This window comes from Heloderma suspectum, chromosome 3, assembly GCF_057233095.1.
Source record: "Heloderma suspectum isolate Gila_16-S chromosome 3, 16-S_ref, whole genome shotgun sequence".
Lineage (NCBI taxonomy): Eukaryota > Metazoa > Chordata > Lepidosauria > Squamata > Helodermatidae > Heloderma > Heloderma suspectum.
This window is the reverse complement of record NC_139460.1, coordinates 242,602,147-242,619,101: the sequence shown is the minus strand read 5'-3', so window position 1 is coordinate 242,619,101 and position 16,955 is coordinate 242,602,147. Positions and strand designations below refer to the sequence as shown.

At 41.5% G+C, this 16,955-nt stretch overlaps 1 protein-coding gene across 1 annotated transcript in view; it reads left to right on the top strand.

Moving 5' to 3' along the window:
* PLPP4 (phospholipid phosphatase 4) overlaps positions 1–8,173 on the top strand; it is an 82,871-nt gene extending 74,698 nt beyond the window's left edge. Inside the window, 3 exon segments of the mRNA XM_084845664.1 lie at positions 7,426–7,614; positions 8,027–8,073; positions 8,075–8,173. Coding sequence (XP_084701790.1) covers positions 7,426–7,614; positions 8,027–8,073; positions 8,075–8,173 — 335 coding nt within the window.
* The last annotated feature ends 8,782 nt before the right edge of the window (positions 8,174–16,955 follow it).

Below are 16,955 nucleotides of genomic sequence, written 5' to 3'. Positions count from 1 at the left end.
GTGTGCTGACCAGTTTCCTTGTTCGTAATTCTGTGTTGTGGTTTTAATTGGTTTTAATGTTTTTATTAATGTTTTATACAAATATTTTAGCAAGTATTATGTATTGTAATTGTATTTTCATCCACATCGTGATGTATTTTAATGCTTTTAATTTTCTTGTAAACCGCTTAGAGATATTTTTAAATATGGACAGCAGTATATAAATCTATTAAATGAATGAATGAATAAACAGAGCATCTGATTCATGTAGACTGTAATATGGTTGGATTCAGTAGAAGATAGCTCCTTATATATCATAAAGGTCTCTAATAAGTTACTGGAATTAAATACAGTCGGGGGTCATTTTTGTCCTAATTCTATTTTGGAATTGTAAGATTGGGACAGCGCAATCCTATAGCTGTCTACTCAGAAGTAGGTCACATTATGTTCAGTGGTGCTTACGCCCACATAAGTGGGTATAAGACTGTAGAATAAGTGAACCTTCATACCCACTTACTTAGGGCCAAACTACACATTACCTTTTCTGTGTAGTTCTGGCCTTGGATATAGTGGGATGATGTTGTTGTTGTTGTTTACAAAGTACCAGCATGGGGGCCCCAATTCGCATTGGGACACTTGGGAGGGGGGAGGGCAGGCTTTAACTTCCCCCCCTATTGCTGCCCCAATCCAGATCTGGGGGCTGCACCTGCAATTCGCATTGCAAAAAAAGGATCCATTAAAATTAAGGGATCATCTTGGCATCGCAAATTACAGGTGCATCCCCACTCCCAATCCAGATGGGAACCACAGCGAAGGCAAAGGGTTAAAGCCCTCATACCCATCAGACTAGGGTCCTGACTATATCAAGCCCCTTCACTAAACTATAAAGATCTATTGGTGATTTACTGAGCCAAATTTGACTCATTGAATAGGAGTTTATTAAGGTTTATTATGCCTATCTGTGTCTATTTCTGTGGTCTGTTTTACCATGGTTAGCTGCTGATTTGATGTACAAGTAGTATGCATCTGACTTGCATCATCAAATGTCAACATTCTCTAAAGTGTGAATTTCCCCACATCATATTAGTGCAAATTATGGATCTCATACCTTAATCTGTGCAGATCTGGAGGTAGATTATCCAGTGTTTGGGGCAAAGGATTGTAGCAGATTACCTTTTGAATCCTTCCAATGCTGAGTTGATGGAAATGTCTCCTTGACTAGCATTTTAGCAGATCTGCATTTTAACACAAGTAGGAAAAAGAAAAGAAACCCAGTTAGTTTAAAGCTAATCAGGTGACAATCCAGCAATTCTATAATAAATGTAGCAAACTGTAAAACACACACACAAAAGCAACTAAGTAGGCTTTTAGGAAAAGTTCAAGAAGAGACTGATTCAGATTTTTACTCACACATGGTCTTCTTATAATCTCTCATAATGTCCTGAGTGTATAGTCAAATTCATAGATATTTTGCTTTGGAATATCCTTTTTTTCATTAGGTATGCAGTGTATGACGCATTCACAGAATCTGCATGTATACACGGGCATGCATATGTGTAAAAAGGCAAAACTATTCCAAAGTTTGCTGTTTAGGTACGTTTTGAGGTGTGTTCTTCAGAAATCTGTTCTGCCACAAGCCAGAATTATTCATGGATGAAATGTGTGCTGTGAGGCAGATAATTGCAGTAACATTTTCTGTATGGTAGAAATAGACTGCACCCAAGGAGATTACTGCTGTGTCCATTAAAGAGTGCATATGCTTGCCTTTGAAGTTTAAGGAGGTAGAACTCTGGTGGCTGCTTTTTTTGAAGCCAGGGACTATATTAACACCATGTTTTTCTGCAGGTGACCTTAGCACTTATCCAAAAGGACCACATCCTGAATGGAGGGACTAAATCACTCAGTAAAACACTCAGTAAAACGCAGCTGCAAGCTTTGTTCTCTCTTGTGTTGAGAGGCGACAGGCAATTGTGTTGAATTACCTGTGGTGGCTTTATGATAACAGCCTTAACTGCCCAGTAGGAACAAGCAAGGCCCATGAGTTTAGTGTATGGGACGCAGGTACCGTAAGTGAAAAGCAAATAGGACAGCCTTATATTAAAAAGTCATAGTTAAGTTTGACTAAATTATTATTATGGGTTTCTTCCAGCCCTAATGGAAATACATAGCATTCGTAGTTTTTGCATGAATATTGGTGACCAAGGACAGGTGAACTTAACGCTGTTATGAATTCCAAGCATGGAGGTAATTATTTTAACAAGATGTTTTTTCCTCCATTTCTGAAAAGAGTGCAATTTATTTTACCAACAAGGTACACAGAAATAATTCTAATGGATAAAGGCCACTGGCTTTCGACACTGACTCTAGGACAGCAGCCTTTTCTTTGTATTTTTATCACTTTCCGGGCAGGGGGGCACCCCCTCCCCCAACACTGAAAATAAAATAACACTGGGAAGATTCCAAGGAGTTAAAAGTTACAGGCCTTGCCACTTGAGGGGACTAATAGCTTTAAAGTTTGCAGGCTATTTGATGTACACTTCGCAAAGAGGCATCTGAAAATGCTGCACATAAGCAGCATTCTGATTAATCTGGCTAGAGGGAAATGTGTCTCTGTGCAAGTGGCAACGAAGAACATCCTCATCATTTTGTTACCATATATGGAGCATCTTGAGAGATAACAGAGAACACTTCAAAATCTGACAGGTGGGGCAGGTAATATACTTGGAAGTTGTTTTCTTGACTTCTGTTACCTTTGTTATGAATTCATAATTTTGTTATGAATCTGAGAGAGCTTCATACAGGGGAAAATTTCCTATCTAGAAGCCACTCTATGTAGGAAATGACATGAATTCTGCCGGTATTAATAAAATGCAACCACAGTACATGCGTTTATTTCACTGTTTTAGATGCAGCATGAAATCACCAACCACCATGACCTCCAGTCACTTGTATATGCCTAATTGGCAGGTTTCCATTAGTCACACAGGACCAACTATAATCTGTTTTATCTTATTTATTAAGAGTTCCATACCACCCTTCAATTAAAAAAAGTTCAGGGTGGTTTACAACAATATAATAAACAGCAACAATCAATACAATGACAGTCAAAGGTAGTGCTAAGACAACCCCAACAGTGACTGAAAGTCTATCAGAGATTCGCATAGGAGAATAAAATGATATTTGCCTGGTGCATTAAAAGACATCAGAGTAGGTGTCAGACAAGCTTTCCTGGGAAGAGATTTCCACAGTCAGGATGCCATAACTGAGGCCCTCTCCCATGTCACCACACACCTCATCTTTGCTTGAATGCATAATGGCTTTAAGGCACAGGGCTGCTCATGCTACCCTGGTTTCCAGGTGTGCTGCCCTTACCCTCAGTTCAGACCTTGCCATGTTGAACTGGCAAGGTCTGAACATCAGCTGCTCTACTCACATTCATTTGAATGAAGGTGAGTGAAACTCTTTATGTGACCTAGGACCTTGCCTTATCGTTCAAGTGGGTGCCTGAATAGGGTTTATGAGTTTTACAAATGTGTGTAACCCAGGAAGATTTGCAATGGTTTGCAACAAAATTTTGCAACAAAATATGTTCTGAAATCAAATACGTTAGTCATAGAGCATTAAGTAACACATAGTTTGGTGTATAAAGCAGTCTTCTGTGTCACAGTGGTGCTGAGAAAATGGAAATTTAAAAATCCAAAATGGCTGCCAAAATGACTACATCTCAGTTAAAACACCTGTAAAATGGCCATGGAATCTTATTATTTTGTTTAGACCGTATCTTCTTCTTTATTTAACAATAGTCATCTTTAATTAAATTACACATTTAAGTGCTGGTAACAGTCACAGGTTTTGCCCCAGAGAACAGTAGGAACATTTTTTATAAAGAGCAACAGGAAAAGAAGAAAAGTTTGACCTAAGAAGCTGCCATTTCAGTCATTGCTGCTCACTTTAAGTATCTCCAGTTGAAATATTTAACATGCCAATATAAAAGCAGATATAAAAACAACAGGAAATCATAAAGAGTTGTTCTAACATAATATGTGCTATTTCTGTAGTTGTAACCCATTCGTTGTGGTTTTGATTTCAAAATCATGCATATATTTCAGTTTTAATTGAGGCGTGGTGATTTTGGAAGCTATTTTGGATTGTAAATTTGCATTTCCTCAGCATCACAGCGTCACAGAACCCTGGTCTGTACATCAATCTATTTAATAGTCTACGACTACCAAACAGTATAAGAGTAGGTGATAGGTTAATGTCATGAAATAGCCTTCTCCAAGCCTGCTGCGTTCACTGCTACACATTCATATGTGGTTGTCATTGACAACCTGAGTTGCATACAGATATCTAGAGTACAAGAAGATCTTCAGTGTTTGCTTGTGTTAAATTTGTTTGATCTTCTTTAGGAACACTGTTTATTTTCAAGGGGAAAAGGAGATTCCCCTGATAGGGAATGGGGAGGTCATTCTAAATACTAAATAGTATGGATGCAAAATGAAGGTAGAGAAAAACAAGGAGATATTGGTTATTTAATGAAATGGCACTGTACTTCCTTTTGTACAGGAACTTTTAGAAGGCTGAGAGAGAAGCTACCATAAAGATGCTATGATGTATTTTAATTGATTTTCTTTGCAATTTCTTATGAAACACTACCATGCAGTTAAAACAACAACACATTGCTTTAATGTCTTGGTTATTATATTTGAGACAATAAAAGCAAGACATTAGAAGTACTAATAACTATCTGATGTCTCCCAGTTGAGTGCACAAATAAGTCCTGAGGAGTTTAATAAAGGTAGAAGAAATGGATATTGTTCAGAGAGCGATTGTTATTCACCACCAATTAAACAAATACTATTCAACAGTTTGGGGCGGGTGGGGGGCTTACAATCATTGCTTGATAGAACAGAAAGCAGTATCCAGTGGTGTTATTCCACAAACTCGGATAGCACTAGCGGACTCTGCCAAAGCTTTCCGTTGCTCAAGGACTTGTGCAAAGCAATTGTGTAAATGGATGAACAACTGGTTGCTCAACCATGCTTGCACAAACATAACTTTAGTTGGATCCTCCTCTTGTGCATAGTTCAGAACCTACTTTCCACTAGTGCAATGTTATTTGTGGTAGTGGAATTTCATGGTTGGATTGCTGTTCATTGCTTCAAGTGTTCGTTGCTTCTAGTGGTTTGCGGCCGGATGCCATTGTTTAAATTCATGACCAGTCAAAATGTTTGAAAATTCCGAGTCAGTCTTAGAAATCACAGCTTGCATTTTTTAAACAGCAGCAACAACAAAAGTCCACAAACCATATGAATTTTTGGTTCTTAAGTTTGATTTTTATGTCAGTTATACTTTCCTGCTGAACTTGCATCAACAAATGCTAACAAAGTCTTTTAAAAGGGAACTAAAAGTTAGATAGTTAAAGCAATTAATGCTCTATTTAAGGGTCAGTGCAGCTGCCAGTTTAATTTCCCACATTGCCTTGGAGTGATAATTCATAGGGAGGAAAGGGGAAATTAAAATGGTGGCTAGACCCAGGCACTTGGCACTGTTTGGAGCACCAGGCCAGAGGATATATTTTTAAAGGGGGTCAAAGGCAGGTGTTAGGCATAGGCCCCGCCAGGGTGTTGGGGCCCAGCAGCTGCCCAAGAATGCTCTGGCTGCACATCTGGATAAGGTGGACTTCAGGGATGGCAGTACAGGTTGAAGATAACATGACACCTCAAAAAGCACAGTTCTGGCATGAGATTCTTGCAGGCTATATCACATCTATTTTTGTGAATGTCCAATCTGTCACAAAACTGTTGAATTGAGGAGTAAAAGAAACGTTGTTGTTGTTGTTCAGTCGTTAAGTCGTGTCCGACTCTTTGTGACCCCATGGACCATAGCACGCCAGGCCTTCCTGTCCTCCGCTCTCTCCTCGAGTGTGCTCAAGTTCATATTCATTGCATCAGTGATGCTATCTAGCCATCTCATCCTCTGCCGTCCCCTTCTCCTTTTGCCTTCAGTCTTTCCCAGCATCAGGGTCTTTTCCAGGGAGTTTTCTCTTCGCATTAGGTGGCCAAAATATTTGAGCTTCAGCTTCAGTATCTGTAAAAGAAACTCCCAGGCCCCAAATCAAATGTGATGAAAAGTCTGGTTTATTTCAGATCTCTGTCAGATGTAGATAGATATGTGAGCATACATTAACATGTAGCTGCACATGCATGTGTACATACACTTGTGTACATACATATCAATCAAAGAACTGCAATAATTGCTAACTCATATGATGATCTTGCTGTTGTACTGTTTCATAGTGGACATGAATCTATGTACTGGATTAACATAAAAAGAATCAAGTGAGCAATGTGGAGTCATGCCTGCTGAGAGGGAGAAAGCATAGCCTAGCCCCATGTTCACTTGCTCCTCCTCCCTTCTCATCCTACAATTCGCCTATGAGGAAAAGTTCAGAATCTTTCACTTCCATTTTTATTTAACTGTGGCTTGCACATTGTCCATATCCAACAAGTTGTCGTTAATCTTAAATATGTTTGTTTGAAACAATCCAACTTCAAACTTTGATTTACGAAGCTGGCTTATTTCAACAAACCATAGTTAAGATTAACCACAGTTTACGGTTTGGATGGCACACTAAACAGTGGCTAATCTAAAATGGAAGCAAAAACTTCATATTTCCTGCTCATGGCCACGTTGGTGGATGGGAGGAGTGGGGGGAGTGCACACACTTGGGAGAAAGCTAGGTGTGTTCCCTTCACAACACACCATGGTTTAGCATGATGTCCAAATGCAGCTGTTCTCTGTTCTCTTTTCCTTGGAAAATCCAGCTGAGAAAGGAGACCAGAGACATCCCAAAGAAGTTTTCACTGAATTTCAGGATCAGAAAAAGGCTCACCCTGAGAAATTCTGCAATCAAAGAGTCAATGCAGATATGTTTAAGTAAGCCTCACTTAGCGTCTCTCTGACTTCAGTTTTCACATATGGAGTGATGTTCATGGGAGAGCAATTCCAAATGTTTTCCCACGTGAAAACTGGCCTGACGTAGTCCCCACACACAAGTACTCTGTCACCTCAATTAAGCCCATTTGCATTGTCTCTCTGTGTGCTATTTCTTCAGCTAAATGTTAAAAGCTGACCAACAATACTGAAAAATTTCATGATAAAATTATTCAAAGTCTCCTTTAAAGTGGAATGTGTTAGCTAACAGAAAGCCAGCTCCTGATACCAGTTTGGTTTCTTGCTAGTTTCTTTCAGGGGGATTACTGAGGATAATAGAGATGGATCCAAATCAGAATCTTAGGTAAAAAATAATCCTCAGGTAGGGAAATTTGCTCTAAAATGTGTGTCTACCTTTGGAGCTTACTCTCTCCCTTAGTGGTTGCAACAACAATAACATACCCTTCTTAATAAAAATGTTGGTGTTTTTTCTTCCCCCCCCACACCTAGATGCTTTTGTCGGAGGGATCATTGGCCTCACATTTGCTTACATTTGCTACCGACAGCACTACCCTCCACTGGGTAACATGACTTGTCACAAGCCTTATGTCAGCCTTGTAGTTCAGACATCGCTGAAGAAAGAAGAGACTCCTACAGCAGATAATGCTACCAGTCTGCCTCTAGAAGGGATAACGGAAGGTCCAGTATGACTAATACACATGAAGGATGAACTTTTAGCCCTTTCATACATTCTGCCAATCCAAACTGGTCTCTCTGCGTAATCAGTGTCTCTCAACCACTGTGATTCTGCCATAGTCTCCTCTTATTTTTACAGAGCCTTTTCTTTGCACTCATACACTTTTGTCCTCTGTTGTTGATACCCCCACTCACTCCCATTCCCTTTTTTTTAATTCACAAAAAGAATGTCTCCGATAAAAGCAAATCTCACACAAGGGAGTAAAGACAGAACTAAGACTTTTGAGAAGCTGTTCATTAGGACTAAACATTGTTTATATAGCACTTCGAATGTGCGGAGTGCTTTACAAATCCATCATTCATTCATCGTCACAGCAGCTCTGTGGAATAGGTCAGTATTATTCCCATTTTATAGATGGGTGACAGAGGCTGGAACAGAAGGACTTGCCTAAGGCCATCCAGTGAAACTGTGGCTGAACGAGAATATGGACATCAACCAGGACCAATTCGTACTCCCATGGACTATATTGGCTGCAAAGCTGTTATCAATGCCTTCTGCTAAGAAGTGAGAGACTTTCCAAAGTGTGACTGTCACCAACTTTCCCTGGAGACATTCAACATGTATCAAAAGGGTTTATTTATTTTATATCTCATAACGCTGTATGGAATTACAACAAGCTTCTGCTTATCTCCCAGATGTCTAACACATGGCAGCATGAATATTTTTTGTGCTGTCCGTCAACTTTGGCAGGGTTATTCCAAGCTAGCTATAATGAAATAATGGTTTTAAATGTACAAAAAGCATGAGAGAAGGCCAAGATTGCAGGCATAAGTCATTCCTGAGGAAGATGTTGACAGCACCGTTATGCAAAGCTGTTGAAACTGTCAGCTGGCAATAACATATATTGAAATGATCACTTGGACTCTGTATTAACACATTTAGTGTTTGTGTGTGTGTTTTCCCTTGAGAGCACTGTAGTAATTTACTTTCATGATGAATGACTCATTTCAAAACAGCAAGCTGCAATCCTTTTAAAATGACAACAACAACGCAACCCAAAAAATTAAGAATTGTGAAGATGAAGGAACACATTTTTTTTTTTGTGAATGTGTGAGTTACACTTGTTTAGTAGTTTCTGTGGACTTGCTGAAGCACAGGCACTCTGTTTTGGAAAGCTTGTTTTCCCCAGCACTTAGTAACATTTTGTTTGTTTGTTTTACATTTTGTCTGCTGCACCTGCAATTCTGCATCTAACACTTTTCTAAGCACCACATTTCAGAAGGTTGTTATATTACGACATGTGCATGCATGAAGAGGATATTTGATAGCATCTATGCTAACAATGGTAGGCCTCATTCCGAAACGCTATGGCAAAAGAGAAGACTCTCAAAAGAGCATGCTGCCATAGGTGAACTCCATAGGAACACCTGACACATGTACATCCTTTGGCACATAAGTAGTAATGCGAGATTGCAGTGAATTTTGGAAGTCCATCTTTTTATAATATGTAGGGGGTGGGCAAAAGCATTTTTATTTCCTTGTAAGGAAGGAAAGAGCACCCTGCAGGTTCATGAACCTGCCATGATATTTCAGGACTGTGTTTATTGAGAAAATGGTTTACATCGTGTTAACAATTTCACAAATCTCTCTCGGACCTCTCTGCAAAACCTCCTGAAATCACTGGCCACTATGCAGTGAGGTGAAATACAGGTGCACAAGCTGGCATGTGAGGATTTTTCTTTCCTCAGCTCCTGAGGAAAGTGCTGTATTCTTTCTCCCAGCCCCAAGACCTGAATGCAAAGATCTGGTCCTGTATTGTGCATCTTTTTCCCAGTCCAGCTAGGTAGGCATGGGTAAAGGTGTCTGTCACCCTTGTGGGAGCAGAGCAGTTGTGAGGAGTAGCATACTTGCATTAGATTTCTTTACATTTTGATGACTACCTCCATTACTTCTCTGCGCAAGTGTTACACTGCAGTGAAATCCTGTCTGCTTTGCTAACAGGCAGAAAAAGATACCATTTCCAGCTTTTCCTTTTAAGAAATGCTGTAAAAAGAATATTGTGGAGGAAGATGTTCTATATAATAATCTGACAATGTGTTTTTTTTTTTGCTTGATCAGCTAGCTTGTCTAATGGAGGCTGCTTTGATCAATGCTACCCATTATGGTGCTTTAGACTGGAAGGGATGCTGCCCTTATAACTAATGTGTGCCTGATGGCCTATGCATTGGCCTGTTCTGTGATTCAACAAGCTTTGCATCTCTCTGTGAAAACTGGTCATTTTCTTAGTCGTTTTCTTTGTAATTTCTCCCCCTGTGAATTCCTGATTGACAACTGTGATCTGTTGCTATAAGGAAGAATAGATGAGCCCTTTGAAAAACAAATCCCTTGTGGAAAATACAAATTCTTACTCAAAATAAGGATACTAGACTCATGCACTGAAAATATATAATAAATTAAAAAGACGTTATTGAAAAAGCACTATAGAATTTAATAGAGGAGAGACCTTTGTGTTTCTAGGTATTCCACAGGTAATATATATTGGGATGGATCCTATACCTCTCTCTGTATGAGAGGAAGAAGAAATTGTGAATGGATACAAAGCTAGCATAGTATCAGGATTTGCCTTTACTCAATAAATATGCAATAGCATAATTTTGCCTATCCTGTAAAGTTTGGGTAGATTTGCAGTAATTGTCCCCAATGATCAACTTCCCATATTCTGGAGACCACTTGTATTACTGTATTACTACTGAAACTTTGACAATGGTCCTAAATCTCTATTTTTAAGAAAATCTTACAGAATGAGTTCTGTTAGAGAGGTGCTCTATATGTTCTTTTCAAATTCAGGTATACTGTCTGTGCATATGAAATGGACTATTGAGTATGTGATATATGCCAACTAAAGGCAGAATTAGGGATTTCTGTTGTCAGGAAATTCAGCCCTTCTTAGGCTCTCTGGATTTCTGCGACATGCCCAACTTGGCTTGCTTTTGTGTTTCCCCAAGGGACCCTTAACATCCTTTTTGGGGGGTTCTTGGCTAGGGGTGTACGAAACCCCGCTTACCTGGCTCCGCTGGGTTCCGCTGGTGGGGAGAGGCGCTCCGTCCCTCCCCCCAGAATCCTGGCCGGGGGGGAGGTGCTCCGCGCCTCCCCCTGGAATCCTGGCCAGCTGGCTCTGCTCTGCAGCCAAGCCGCGGAGCCGCCAGCCGGCTCCAGGCACCTGCAGCTGGACATCCGGCCACTGGGCAGCCCTGCAGGGACGCAAATGGCAGCTGTCGTAGCCGCCGTCATTTGCATCCCTTTCTTTCGCTGTGATAGGCTACGTAAAAATTTACGTAGCCTATCACGGCAGGGGGAAAACCCGAGCGTACGCAAATGGTGGTAGCCGCCACCATTTGCGTACGCTGGGGTTTTTTCCCCCCTGCCGTGATAGGCTATGTAAATACTTACGTAGCCTATCACGGCCTCCACAGGGATGCAAATGGCGTCCCTGCATTAGCCGTGATAGACTACGTAAATACTCTATGTAAATACTACATAAATACTATCACAGCTGAAGAGGAGCAAGCGAATGGCGGCCGCAGGACGGCTGCCATTCGCAGAGCAGCGCGGACGGGAGCAGGTAAGTGCTCTGTTTTGTGTGCCTTTCATGGGGTGGGGGCGGCGGGCACCTCGTCCTGTGCACCTTTCGTGGGTTGGGGGGGCGGGGGCTTCATTCCGCGACGGGTTTCAGGGGCCCAAATGCACTGGCATTCGGCCTCACCGAGATCTGTCATGGAATTCTCTGACATCCCTAGTCTCGGCCATATTTTGCACAAATAGGGATTTGCACAAATTCTAGCCACAAATTGCTCAAATGTGCATGATTTGCACAAATTATTGTTGTAATTTACACAAATTATGCAAATTTGTGCAAATTGCAGCCAAAATTCATGCAAATTATGCACCATTTGTGGGCAAAATTTGCACGAATGCCCTTTTCCACACACACAAATACTTTACGGAAATGCCACCAGCTGGCCTGACTTGTGTGCCGAATTGGGCCAGCTAGTTAAAGACAGAATGGAGTCCGAGGGGCTGTGCTGACAAAAGCTTGTTGAGCTCCACCTGCCCAACCGGATTCTTCCAACATCCGTATGCAGAATCCAGTGGGATGCTTATGCCTCCTCTGAGCCTCCTGTGCCCTGCTGCTTCTGTTGCACAAGCGATGGGTCCCACCAATTCCATTGCACAAGCAGGACCCACCACTTGTGCAACAGCAATTTAGTGCTTCCCAGAGGAAGCCTTGAAACAAGCAGAAATGGTTTCTTGATTTGGACAGGCCAGCAGAGCTCCCTTATACAAGTTCCACTTTTCTAAGCTCCCTTCCACAAATGAGTGGTTTCACTTGTTTCCGGTTGCCCCAGAAGTGCTAAAACTTCCTTCCACAAGTGGTTGGTCCCATTTGCAGATGGGAATTGGTGGGGCATAAGGGAATAAGCAGAACTGTAAGTGTCCCATTAGATTCGCCCCGTAAATGGAAGGAGGATTGTGGGAATGTCCTAGGCTGCCCTCTCGTATGACACCAAAAGCCTTTGTTATGGGAACCTGCCCTTAATAACAAGGTTTAGCCAGAGCTGCCTAGGCTTAAAAGACTTCCTGGAAGTTTTGCTGCCCCTGTGCCTTCAAGTGTTCTGAGGAGTTCAGTTGATATAGGGTAGGGTTTTCCTCCAAAGGTGTGGCTTTCCCTATCTCAGACATTCAAGGTGACCCCAATACTGCTATCATGCCACTCCTCTATGTGTGGTGTGTGTGCCCCACCCATGTCAACATTTTGGAATAGAACCTGCAAGCCACTGCATTGGCACGTGTCAGTTTCGAACAAGGACTTCTTAAGGCAGGTCTCAGAGGTATGATGGAAGTTTGGGTGCTACCAAGTCAACACACTATAATGAAGACTACAGGATAGTTTAATGAAAGGGTGGGCAACTTGTTGCAGATCAGATGTTTTGGTCTACAACTCCCATTATCCCTCACCATTTGCTATGCTGGCTAGGGCTGATGGGAGTTGTAGGCCAGAACATATGGAGGACCACAAATTGCCCACTCCTAGTTTAATCCATGTCAAAAGTTCCCAAGGTCACTCATTTCACAGGAACAAACTGCACATAGTTCCCCTTCAAAAGAAAGAAAACAGATTCAAGTAATTTTGTATGCCATTGCTCACACAGTGCAGAGCAGGGCTGACACAAGTTCTCCCACCACCTGAGGCAGGAAAGGACATGTGCACCACTGGATCTGTGACACACCCACTGCATCTCCCTCCCTGTCCACCCTCCACCACATCTCCACCCTCTACCACATCTCCACCCTCCACCACATCTCCACCCACTCTCTGCTCCGTCTCCCCCTTACCTGCCACCTCTCCCCCCTGCTGTACCCCTCTGGTACAGGTGATCTCCAGGGACACCTCTCCCACAGTGCCTGGCCCTGAGGAAGGACACCCCTACAAGAGCCAGGCATTTTAGTCTGTCTGGCTCTCTGTAGAGGTGGCCGGCCACTTCTTACAGCCAATGAGGTTCTTCACAGAGCCCACTCACTGGCTTATTCTGAGAGAACCTATGGGAAGTCCGCCCTGATTCAGTGCTTCTGGCTTTTTTGTGGCTTGCAGTGCCATAGCAAAATTGAGGTGACATGGTTGCTATGTAGAGTGGTTTCCGCAGTACTAAGCTGAATGTAGCCACTGTAGTGCTATGCATTTGGACCCTGTTTTGATTTACATAATGGTGTTAGGATATCATCCATTATTATTATTGCTTAATTTTTTCTTATGAACATTATCTCTTCTATGAGCAAAGCTGCCTTCATTGTTCTCTAGAGACAGATTGAAGCTTGAGTGTTTTTTACTGATGCATAAGTGCATTTTGTGGGTTACCATATTGTTCTGCGTAATTTTTTTTTAAAAATTAAATTTGTGGGCTCTTCTCCAAAATGTTGTATGCATTTGCTATGTCTTGAAAGAGGGTAAGGATTGGTATGGTAAGCTCCCAATTCCCTCCTCCAGCCCCAGCACATTCCACTGTTTTCCCTTGTATATAATTCAAAGACTTACCAAGCATTAAATGACACCCAACTAATAAAATTCTAGAATATGGTATTTGATGAAACAAAAAGATGTATAATGCTTGATAAGTAGATGGAAGGGATTTTGCAATATAGTAAAAGAATAAAATGTTTTTAATGGAGGCCGTTACACTGGAAGTCATGAAGTAAACCATGTAAAAGTGTTGATTTTAATGTAATTAAATCTTACAGAGGATGTAATGATGTAAAACTTATGGAAGAATCCAGAGAAGCTGCAATTATTAGTGCAAGCTGCTGAAGAAAAGGCATCTTTGTGGATCAGTGTCTTTTTAATTTTGTGCTCTTAATGTGAAGGAAATGTAAATGCTGTAATGCACCAATAAAAATGAACATGAATGTGGGATTTTGTATATTCCTGTGTTGGGCTTTTTATTTTGTTAACAATTTGGGTTTCTTAGTAAGCCTTCTTGATGTGAAAGTTGACAATGTGACTAATAGCTATAATCAAGCTGATATCAAAAGTATCTGTTGATGCTCCCCAGAGAGAGCACTCCTCTGTAATGTTTATTGGGTCCATAAATAATCTTACACTTACACATCCCAGCTTTTACACAATTCTCTCTGTCCAATATTCTGGACATATCCTCAGCTTCATTCATCTTTATTACAGTGTGTTCCACTAGCAGAAACTATTAATGACTGCTGGCTTATGATGTGTGGAGGTTTCTGTGCATCATTAAAATGTCTGGTTTAACAGAGATGGTATAATATGATGCTCTTTAACCAAAAACAACTAGCAGCCCATTTTTTTTAGAACCCTGGGCAACTCAGGGAAATATACACTTGGGTGGCTTTGAAGTTCAGCTCAAAAAGAAAAGAAAGCCCACAGACTTTAATATAATGTTTAGCACCTCTTTCTGATCCAGCAGATACAAATATTAGTTATAAATATACTAGTATAATAATGCAAAATGTACTGAATGGAAGATGAACAAGAGGAGAATGGACCCCAAATCAATTAGGAATCCATCCCCCCACCCAAATCACAAGGAGAAAGAAGTAGACTAGGGGATAGGCAATATTTTGGGGCTATGGGCACACTTGGAAATTTTAGAAAACTCCTGGGCACCACCACAAAATGGCTGTTGTAGGAGGTGTGACAAAGGACAAGTAAACTACGCAAAAGACTGAGTACAAGGCAGAGGTGGGGTTACCTCACCCCACCCAACATAGAACCTCTCACTTTCTACTTGCCTACTACAGATTGAATTAGCAGATAAAAATGGAATAGAGACAGAATATTTATTGTAACTCAGTCTCTCCTCCAAAGTACAGTGATTGGAGCCCCCTAGTAAAACATACCCCAGGATTAGAAGTTGGACCTGTCAGTTATTCAATCCAACTTCCCTCTCTTCCTGCTCATAATCAGCATTTAGATAAATGCAACCAAAAGATGCTATTTGGAAAAGATTTGGAATGTGCTTCTGAGGCTGAATCAGTAATGAATTCTCATAAAGGTCAGGTTTATGTCCTGGCTGCATTGGAGGGAAACCCACTTTGCCTCAGGAAGAATCAGAAACAGTCCAAAGGGGTCTCATTTGGTTCAGGCTTCAGCCAAATCTGATGCACATCCCGAGTTATTTATTTTATTTGTTATTTATTTGATTAGCAATGTTTATATACTGCTTCTCATTCGAAACAAATCCTGACACAATTTACAAAAGAATAAAAAGAAAAAGACCATGCACACATACACAGTACTATCACATGGCTGAGGAAAAGCTAAAGCAAATGGATAAATTTTCAATAAATCCCGCCCCCCCAAAAAACAGTATTGAGGCCTGACATACCTCAGAAGGGTGATAATTCCACAGGGTGGGCACCATTGCCGAGAAGGCCTGTCTCTGTGTTGTCACCAAACAGAAATCCGTAGGCCGTGGCATGGCCTCCCCTGAAGATCATAGTGGCCTGGAAGGTTGGTACAGGGGGAGATGTCCCTTGAGGTAACCTGGTCCTGAGTTATCTAGGGCACTGTATACTAATACCAACACCTTAAATTTGGCTTGGCAGTCAGCGTAAATCCTTTAGCACAGGTGTAACATCTGCATGGTAAGACACCTCAGTCGGTAACTTAGCCTCTTAACTTAGCACTAGCTGCGACCTCCAAGCCAGCTTTAATGGAAGCTCCACATAGCGCTCATTATAGTAATCCAGTCTCAAGGTTACCAGTGCGTGGGTCACAGTGGCTGGTCTAGCCTTGTTCAGGAATGGGTGCAGTTGGCATACCAGCCTAAGCTTGTAGTCGGTACTCCTATTACACAAAAAGCCCCCTATATTTTCTGGTTGGCTACCAGAAATACACACTGATGTAACCATGTGCATATGAGCAGAAACTGCCCCCTTTGTATGAGAAAAATGCAACTCAGATGGCAGAGGCATATAAGAACCCACTCCCCAAACAGCTTTTTGTACCCAGCAAATGTATAGTATTTCCGACAGTGTTATTCAATACATTGGGATATTTAGTCAGAGAAGAAGCTATGACTGAGGTCTGGTTTAGTGGTGTTACTGCCAGTTGCATTTCTGGGGTCAAAAATACAAGTCTTGGAGTGCCAGCAGCAGCCTGGTAAATTGCTGAGGCAGTAAGTGAAGAGAAGATGTGGAGGATTAATGGTTGGGTGAGTTGATGGGAGGAAGGGAATTATCCTAAATTCCCATCCACTCCCCAAACATGGGCAGGGAGGGGGAAGAGACCTCACTATAAATTTGAAATGGATCAGAGATAAGCTAAGCTGTTCCTTAACTATGGAGGAAAGAAAGCTAATTTCTTAGCATATCCTATTTGAAATGCAAGAAGCTCACCCATCACTATTAACATGACACCAATAAGATTATACGCATGAAACTCCCATGAGAAACTGCACTACTTTTAAAGAGACTCACTTGACTTTCCTTAAAATTCTTTATGTTTTGACCAGGCTTAACTTTTGGCCACTCTGAAAGCTAGCATGAAGCCTATAGTTTGGTGCCTGAATTCCATGGATATGGTCCCGAGAGATGCGTAACAATTAGCCTGTGTCATGGCCCAGGACTGAGAGCTCTCTAAAGCTAAGGTTTCCAGGAGCAGTGGAACTTCAAGGATGAGTCAGAACCATTTCTTGGACCTTCATGAGTGGGGTCTTCCACCTTGAATTCCATGCCCTGTCCACTTAATCTTTAGGAGGTCATGCTAACCTCTGACTTTGAGGAGTGAACCTCAGACTCCAATGAACAAGGAAGC